The sequence below is a fragment of the Sorex fumeus genome, unplaced genomic scaffold (genome assembly GCF_029834395.1).
Source record: "Sorex fumeus unplaced genomic scaffold, SorFum_2.1 ptg000169l, whole genome shotgun sequence".
Taxonomy (NCBI): domain Eukaryota; kingdom Metazoa; phylum Chordata; class Mammalia; order Eulipotyphla; family Soricidae; genus Sorex; species Sorex fumeus.
The window spans coordinates 4916063-4925194 of record NW_026606226.1 but is presented as its reverse complement, the minus strand read 5'-3'; the positions used below and the strand labels follow the sequence as shown (position 1 = coordinate 4925194).

General features: G+C 48.5%; 1 protein-coding gene across 5 annotated transcripts in view; it reads right to left on the bottom strand.

Annotated features, from left to right (window-relative positions):
- Positions 1-686: 686 nt before the first annotated feature.
- USP28 (ubiquitin specific peptidase 28) overlaps positions 687-9132 on the bottom strand; it is a 58107-nt gene continuing 49661 nt past the window's right edge. For all 5 annotated transcript variants that reach the window (XM_056107589.1, XM_056107591.1, XM_056107590.1 and 2 more), the window contains 6 exons: positions 8344-8522; positions 8150-8228; positions 6322-6401; positions 5276-5399; positions 3915-4110; positions 687-1973 (listed from right to left, as the gene is read on the bottom strand). In XM_056107589.1, coding sequence (XP_055963564.1) covers positions 1798-1973; positions 3915-4110; positions 5276-5399; positions 6322-6401; positions 8150-8228; positions 8344-8522 — 834 coding nt within the window. In that variant the 3' untranslated portion in view covers positions 687-1797. The remainder of the gene's footprint in view (positions 1974-3914; positions 4111-5275; positions 5400-6321; positions 6402-8149; positions 8229-8343; positions 8523-9132) is intronic.

The following is a 9132-nucleotide window of genomic DNA, read 5'->3' as shown; positions in this document are numbered from 1 at the left end:
TTTAACAACAACAACGAAAAAAAAGTATTTAACTTGTGCAGAACAGTGCAGTCTCCTGCCCCCGCGACTGCCTGTCCTCGCCGGGGCCCCTTGGAGGGGAGCGGGTTGAGCTTTCCTCCCCGCCCCGACCAGGGCTCCGGGAGTCGAAGACCTCCAGGACCAGCCACCACCATGCTGAGACCACTCTCCGCACACATGAAGGTACTGGCAGAGGGACAAAGCCACGCGGGTTCCGGGGCCGAGATCTCCAAGCCTATTCGGATTGGGGCCGAGCATCCTCCACCCAGATCCTCCAAATTCCAGTAGGCGGGGGTCACAACCACCAACTGGCCCCCTGGCGCCGTGTAATCCCATCAACGGCCAAGACTCAGAGACTATAAAAACCAGCTCCATCTAATTATGACATCTTATTATCTCACTCCTACTTTGGACAAACTGGCAGGCTACCGAATGTAGCCTGCCCACAGGGCAGAGTCTGGCAAACTCCCCGTGGCGTACCCAATATGTCAAATACCAGTAACAATGACGGGTCTCATTCTCCTAAAGAGCCTTGAATATAATCTCAGGGCTAGGATGAAGGAGACGTTACTGGGGCCTGCTCGAGGCAATCGACGAATAACAGGATGATTTGTGATTTGTGATTGTGATTAACTTGTGCATATATTAAAGCTCATCCAACATTTTCAAAGTAAAACAAATACTTTTATTGCACATTTATAAAATCTGCATAGTTATGTAGAAGTGTTCTTCCCTCCCACGGTTCCCTCAGGAATCTGAAAATTTGGCTAAGACACAATATCCAATCTGAAGCCTTGTACAAATGGTCAGATTATTTCTCTCTACATATACATATATATATGTATATATATATATATATATCTTTTTACAAACCCACACCCCTTTATTTTTTCCAAGGCAAAAAACCAAAACCAAAACCAAGTTAGAAAACAAAACAAAACAAAACAAAACAAGGGGTGGGGCCATCAAAAGTGTTGACTCTGTGGCCAGCGACAGCCTCGGACACATCCTTCAAGATCGGCGGATGCTGTAGAAGTTTACCTGAACAGTTACCAAAATGCTCAAAGTTAGTCAAGTTTCACGATGCTAGTCCACCTAGTAATACTTCCCTTCCTTTCGTCCAGGACTGGGCATGAGGTTCTCTGGTTATTTAAAAACATCAAATAAGAGGAGAAAAGGGAGCGATGGTTTGCTGGCGACTCAGCAGCTGCTTCTCGCCACGGGAATCTTAGCTGCCAGCCCCCAGTTTAAGACGGGGCGTGGTTAGCACCTCACTCGGGGCACAGCCTGTCGGCTCCTATTAAGAGCCAGTGGAGGCTTCTCGCTCACCGGTCTTGCAGCCCTCCCCAGTTCGACAGTTGTCCACCGCAGTGCCTCGGAGCTGTCCATTTGGGCTGGGTTCTGACGCAGAGCTGCTGGAGGCAGAAATTTTGATGCTGGGTAGAGGATTTTTTTTTTTTTTTAAATGGCAAGTGGTGTGGGAGAGCCCAAGCATGTGTAGGTGCCAGAAGCCCTTTCAGACCTTCGGGCATGATTCAAGACCTAATACAGCGCTGGTTCCTGCCTTTCTAGTCCCTTCCATCGTACTGCTTACATGATTCTGTGTTGGAAAAGCATGAGTGTACTTTCAATCCGTCGCACACAGGGCATGGCTGGGGTCCGGGCAGGAATCTCCCTTCTCCGTCTAATCCCTCTCCCAAGGTTAACACGCTGTCCACAGACTTCCGGGCAACAGGCAGGCGACCACAGACTGGGATGGTGCCCCCAGCAGACGGGGGCTTACTTCACTGTCACTGTTGAGACCCCCTGAATGGACTCCATGACGGCGGCAAATCGGCTACAGAGGTCATAGGGGGAATTGGGTCGGATGGTTGGAGGCTCCTTCAAGACAATGATTTCCGTGGAAGGATCAAGAAGCCTGGGCAGAAACTCCCCTAAGCACAGCTGTAGATTTTCTGTGGGGGGAAAAAAATTTTGATGATTATACACACAGGAGTATGGATATGAGAAAAAGTAGTTAAGTCTGCAACCGGACTGGAGGGTCTTCTGCACACCCACTGCCCAACCTCAAAGGTCAAACATCACTCTGGACAGCAAAGCCTGATTCCCCAACACCTGGGCACTGTCAGAAATGTTCCCGGAGTGCAGAGCCAAGAGTTAACTCCTGAGCACTGCTGGATGTAGTCCCCCCTCCCCGCCCCCCACCGGTTACTTTGGTCTGACAGCACAAAGGGGTAGAATGCATGCCAAGTATGTTTGAGGATTTGTGTATGATCCCCACCACCAAGTGGCCCCCATCAGCCCCCCTGAGCATGGCAGAGAGATCTCTGGGCCCACAAGCACTCTGGGGAGGGCACCCTACAAAATGCATTTGAGGCAGTAGATAGGAGACTGTACCACAGACACATTCAAAGGCTACTTTCTTTCAAGTGATTACTAAGTCCCAGGGTGGACCCCCGGGGCATCAAGTAAATGTTCTATGTCACACGTGAAAAGAGAAAACGAAAAATATTAAGTGGAAATCTGTAGCTGCTAATATTTTTTTTTTTTTTTTTTTGCTGTTTGGGTCACAACCCGGATTTGCACAGGGGTTACTCCTGGCTCATGCACTCAGGAATTACTCCTGGCGGTGCTCAGGGGACCATATGGGATGCTGGGAATCGAACTTGGGTCGGCTGCGTGCAAGGCAAAAGCCCTACCCGCTGTGCTATCACTCCAGCCCCTGCTATTATTTTTAGAACTTTTCAACAAATCTTAGAAGCCTGAAAGCTGCAACATGTCAACAGACTAGCTTAACCTCACTGACAAGGAAATTCAATTGAACACACACCAATTTTCCAAAAACTACCAAATGCACTTAAAAAGAACTGTTTGTCCTCTCCAAAATGCTGTGGACAAGCAGAGACATTTTATGTTTTTCAATCTTGAAGACATGATTGATAATAACAACTCTGTCTTGCAACTTCCAAGTCATAGGAAGATTCAGTTCTGGCAACATTGGGTAATGTGGATACGAAAGTGGGCCTGCTCCCTCTGGGTGAATGCTGGAGGTGCACAGAGGGTCATGCATGGACACATGCCTCCAGCATGCAAAATAAGGCACAGTGACTTTTTGGGCTTTTTTTTTTGGTTTGTTTTTGGGCCACACCCGGCAATGCTCAGGAGTTACATCTGCCTCTGCACTCAGAAATCACTACTGGCAGTGTTCAGGGGACCACATGGGAAGCCGGGGATCAAACTCTTGTTGGCCAGCACCTTAACTGCTGTACTATCACTCCGGCCCTACACTGTGTCATTCTTAATATTTGGTTTTAGGGACACACTCAGTGGTGCTGAAATGCTATTCCTGAGACCATGTGTTGCCAGTGACCAAATCCAGCTCCTCTGCATGCAAAACATGCGCTCTGAGCTTTCTTTTCTTTCTTTCTTTTCTTAAATACATCATACCGGGCAGTGCTCAGAACTTACTCCTGGACCTGTGCTCAGAGATCACTCCTGGCAGGTCTCGGGGACCATATGTTATTCCAGAGGCATGTAAGGCAAGATATACACTTGCTATACTATCTCTCCAGTTCTGAAATTTAGTTTTTGACTATAAAACCAGAGTTAGATCTTGGCAGATGAAACAAGTTTGGAGAGCAGTGATGTTTTATTTCTGGCTGGCTGTGCAGGTGTCTCTGCGGGTAATGGGGGTAACAGGGGGCTTAACGGGCAGAGGATCAGACTCCCCTCCCTTACTTCGTGAATAGCGGGTTCACAAGCTAGGGGTTCCAAGAGTCCCTTAAAAAAAAAAAACAAAAACAAAAACCGACAGCTGGTCTGCTGCATGGAACCAAAGCCATCTCTAGAATCCCAGAGAGCCCGGAAATGATTACAAGCACCCAGCAATAACAGACCTGCAATATCCTGCCCCAGGTAAGAGCACCAATGGTTCCTCATGATCTCGATGGCGTCCAGGTCGTCCTTGGAGATGTCATTATTAATGATGAGGTGAATGCAGGGAATGATCAGCTCGTTCATCACGTTAATGCCCTCCGTGACCGAGTGCTCGTCATTTGTTTCAAAGAGAGAAGCCGCTTTAGCATTCAGCTCCTACGTGAAAGGTAGAGTTAGAAGAAAAACAGCTACTGGTAAGAGCATAAACAAGTAGCTTTATTTTATTTTTGCTTTTTCGGTCACACCCGGTGTTAGGTTTCCCCTAGCTCTGCACAGAGGTATTACTTCTGGCAGTGGTATTACTTCTGGGGACCACATGGGATGCCGGAGATCGAACCCGGGTCAGCCGCATGCAAGGCAAATGCCCTCCCTGCTGTACTATTGCTCTGGCCCCTCCCTGGGGGACGCTTTAAAAGCTAGTGCTGCTGGGGCCAGGACTGTAGCTCAGAGGATTCTGCCTATGTACAGCCCCTGCTTCAAACCCCAGCACATTATTTGCACCCCCAGTACCACAGGGTGTGGCCGTGATAATCCCAGAGGCATGAATACCATCTGCTCAGACACCTCTGGGTCTGGCCTCTACAAAAAAATAAAACCAATTGGGGAGCCAGAGATAGTACACGGTGCTCAGGGCTTCCTCCTGGCTCTGCACTTAGGAATCACTCCTGGCGGTGCTCAGGAGATCCTACGAAATGTTGGGTATCGAACCAGGATCGGCCACAAGCAAGGTAAGGCCCTGACTGTGAAGTTACTCTTGAGGAGAAAGCTAAAAGCTGTGGGAGATCCTATATTTCTTCCTTGTGGCATTACTGCCCTTTTGGGTCACATTAGCACAGGCGGACGACAGAGCGTCCCCAGATCTGCACCCACTCTGAGGCAATCACAAGCCTCGTTCCCCTCCCTCACTGTATGGCACGACCGTGAGGAGCACGCCTATGAGCTCCTCCTCCAGCAACTTCCACATCCTCCACGCCAGGCCCCGCTACATTGGGCTGCCCCGCACTGCTGGGTCTGGGAAGCTGTACCCACTTCCACCTGTTTTAATTTTTTTGGCTTTTTGGATCACACCCGGCAATGCTCAGGGTTTACTTCTGGCTCTGCACTCGGGAATTACTCCTGGTGGGGCTCTGGGGACCCTATGGGGATGTTGGGGATCGAACCCAGGTTGGCCACACGCAAGGTAAATGCCCTCCCTGTTATACTATTGCTCTGTCCCCACCCTTTGTTTTATTGATGACTCCCGTTATTTTGTTTTTCCAAGGGAAGCAATTTAAACACAACCCGGTAAGAGATGCGCTGAGGTTGTACGAACGGCACCGACCAGGAGGCACTTCCGGCGGTACAAGGCGATGACGGACTCCTTGACGCCCCGCCGGGGGCCCTTCAGCAGCAGCGCTGCGTTGCTCTGGTAGGCGTACACCAGGTAGGAGAGAGCCTCTTGGTACCTGAGAAGACGGAGAACGACAGCTCAGGCCGCCTTCGCCAGCACCTGGGACGTCAACCTCACTCCAGCCAGTCACGTATTTGACTACAGCTACAGAGCAGTTAAGTAAGATACAGAGGAAGGAGAAGCGGAGGCAGCATGGGGCAAAGGGGCAAAAGATGGCAGCCAGGCTCAGCTCTTCGACGAATTGTTTGTTTGGGGGCCATACCTGGCGATGCTCGGGGGTTACTCCTGGCTTTGCACTCACTACTGGCAGTGCTTGGGGGACCCCATGGGATGCCAGGGATCGAACCCGGGTCAGTGGCATGGAAGGCCAATGCCCTACCTGCTGTACTATTGCTCCGGCCCCAGCTCTTCAACAAATTGGCCCAGAAAGCGAAGGCGTGCCATGAAATATCCTCCTTCCCCCTCACCTCGATTGAAACTGTAGTCGGTATTATATTGAGGTCTTTACCAATCGCTGGAGCGATAGCACAGCGATAGCACAGCGGTTAGGGCGTTCGCCTTACACGCGGCCAACATGGCCGACCCGAGTTCGATTCCTCCACCCCTCTCGGAGAGCCCGGCAAGCTACCGAGAGTATTCGATATGCCAGACACAGTAACAACAGAGTCTCCAATGGAGACGTTACTGGGCCCGCTCGAGCAAATCGACGATCAACGGGAGGGCCTTTACCTTTACCAATCCAAAAAAAATTTTTTTTTAAATTACTCTTTACATATCACACACACAAAAAAATCTGGCCATTATATCTCTTTCTTGATAAACTTATTATTATGTGAAGGAGGGAGAGCAAGAGTCATGCAACACTGGAACAAAACAGAGACACGGGGGTAAACGGGCTAAAGAACATGAAGCACTGCTGTGATTAGTAAGAGTCCTGGGCCACACCACTGACTGAGGGCATAGAAAGGTCAACATACTTTCCTTTCTGATAGAGCTCCAGGCCTGTGAGGAGATACACAGACACCTTTCGAAACAAACTATAATCTTCATGCCACTTCTGCAAAAGAAAACAATCACAATTAAGGATTACAAGAATAAGGAATTTCCACACTTTCTACCACCAGAAGTCATCACCCCCCCTACCCCGCCCACGCTTAGGATCAAATCCAGATCCCAAGCACGCAAGGCACACACTTTCACCATGAGCCACAGCCCAGCTAGTCCAATAATACAAAGAGTTTTTGAGAACATAAGGCCAGGTTCGATCCCCGGCATCCCATAAGGTCCCCCAAACACACAGCCAGATGCAAAAGCAATAAATGCAAACTTTTCAGATTAAAAATGCATTTAACACTTTGGGACAAAAGTCTAATCTTAAATTTCAAAGTCCTGTGCCTGTGAAATGGAAGATTTTGTTTGTTTGTTTGTTTGTGGTTTTGGACCACCCCTGGCAATGCTCAGGGGTTACTCTTGGATCTGCACTCAGGGAATCAATCCCAGTGATGCTTGAGGAAACATATGGGATGCCAGGCACCGAACTGGGGTCAGCCGGGTGCAAAGCAAAAGTCCTAAAACCACTGTACTAATGCTCTGGCCCTAGAAGATTTTGTTCATAGAAGCTTTAAATATATTAGCTTGTGTTATATAGAATATATAATCACACAATCACAACCATCCTGTTATTCATCGATTGCCTCGAGCAGGCCCCAGTAACATCTCCTTCATCCTAGCCCTGAGATTTTTTAAAAAAGTGCCATATTCAGGGTTCTTTCAGAGTTAGGAGAATGAGACCCTTCATTGTTACTAGTATTTGGCATACTGGGTATGCCATGGGGAGTTTGCCAGACTCTGCCGTGTGAGCAGGTTACATTCGGTAGCCTGCCAGTTTGTCCAAAGTAGGGATGAGATGATAAGATGTCATACGGCCGCTGAGCTGAGTGTGATAATCTCTGGATCCTGGCTGTTGTTGGGGTTATACGGCATTTGGTGGGTGTAACTGTCTAGCTATTGGCAGGTCCAGTCCCAAACCGTGTAGGCTTGGAGATCTCAGCCCCGGGTCCCACACAATTATAGAATATATAATATGTATATGTAATTTTTTTACATATAGATTTATATATAAAATCTCTACATATATTCATTTTGGTGCCCACACCTGGCTGTGCTCAGGGCACGCTGTGCAGTACTGGTGTGTTTCTAATCCAGGTGTGCTGTGTGCTAGCCCAACGCCTTACCCACTGAATTCTCTCTCCAGTCCTGAAGAATGCTATTTTTTTTTTTTTTGCTTTTTTGTTTTTTTGAGTCACACCCGGTAATGCTCAGGGGTTATCCTGGCTCTCCACTCAGGAACTACCCCTGGCGGTGCTCAGGGGACCATATGGGATGCTGGGAATTGAACCCGGGTCAGCCAGTGTAAGGCAAATACCCTAACCGCTGTGCTATCGCTCCAGCCCCAAGAATGCTATTTTCTTTTTCTTTTTTTTTTTTTTAATTTTTTTCCCCCTTTATTTTATTTTATTTTTTTTAAAGTTGTAGATTTACAATTTTTTGTGCTTTGGTTTCAATCATACAATGATCAGATACCCATCCCTCCACCAGTGCCCATCAAGAATGCTATTTTCTAAGACAAGGCTGAAGGTATTGAAGGGTTGATTCTAGTAGTAGGAGAATAAAGCTACTTTATAGATTTCATCTATTCTTATGGCCAAGTGGTATAATCTGGGAAGTGTAGGGTCAGGCAAGAGGGCAAATCCGATGACGAAATGGTCAGGCTTGCTCCAGGTGCAAGTATAAAAGAAAGACTACCTTATACTCCTCCATATTCATGTCATCTGGACCAATCTCCTTCAGTTTCGCTTGCGCCACCTTCATGATACTGATGGACCTGCTCGGAGGGGGGAAACAGCGCAGTGAGATGCGGTCATTCCACCTGCAGAGACGGCAGAACCGCGCCCTGAAAGGCGGGGAGGGGGAAACTCGCTGCCCCATTTCCTCCTCACCTTTCGTCATAGCTAAGATTTTTATCTGCAAACTGTTCCAGAAGGGTCCGTTCTACTACCCGCTTGGGCGCTTCGTTCTGGAAGAAGTAGACGAGCACGTGCTGAAGGCGGGGATCGCTGTGAGATGTGGGGGTCTCCTTGGCGAGCTGGTAGAGCCTGGCGTACTCCTCGTGGAAGGCCTGTCAGAGACACACGTGGTGGTCAGAGGAGGCGGCACCGTGGGCGGCTTCTGCACCCAGGGAGCGACTCTAAAAACACTTAGTTCCCGACCGAGAGACTTCAGAGTCCGAAACTTTTACAGTCACGGTCTGTAAGCGGTGAAATTGCCCTACCACTCAGGCACCAGAGAGTTCTACACTCACCAGAGCTTCCTTCGTTTTTCTCATGAAGTTCTCAAAATCATAATAAAAAATTTAAAAAACCCACTACTTAAATGCAATGGATCTATCCAAGTAAACTTCGATTTTATTTTATTCAAGTTTCTTGGGAAAAAAAAAAAACACAGCCTACTGTCTTAACACTGTGGCACCCAACTTACCAAGGCAATGTCTCATTCACAGCCTTACTAATAGACATTTCCCGGGGCTGGAGTGATAGTACAATGGGTAGGGCATTTGCCTTGCATGCGTCTGACCCGGGTTCGATTCCCAGCATCCCACATGGTTCCCCGAGCATCACCAGGAGTAATTTCTAAGTGCAAAGCCAGGAGCAACCCCTGTGGCATCGCCGGGTGTGACCCAAAAAGCAGGGGGGAAAAAAAAATTCCCAAGACCAGCAAGACCCAGGGTC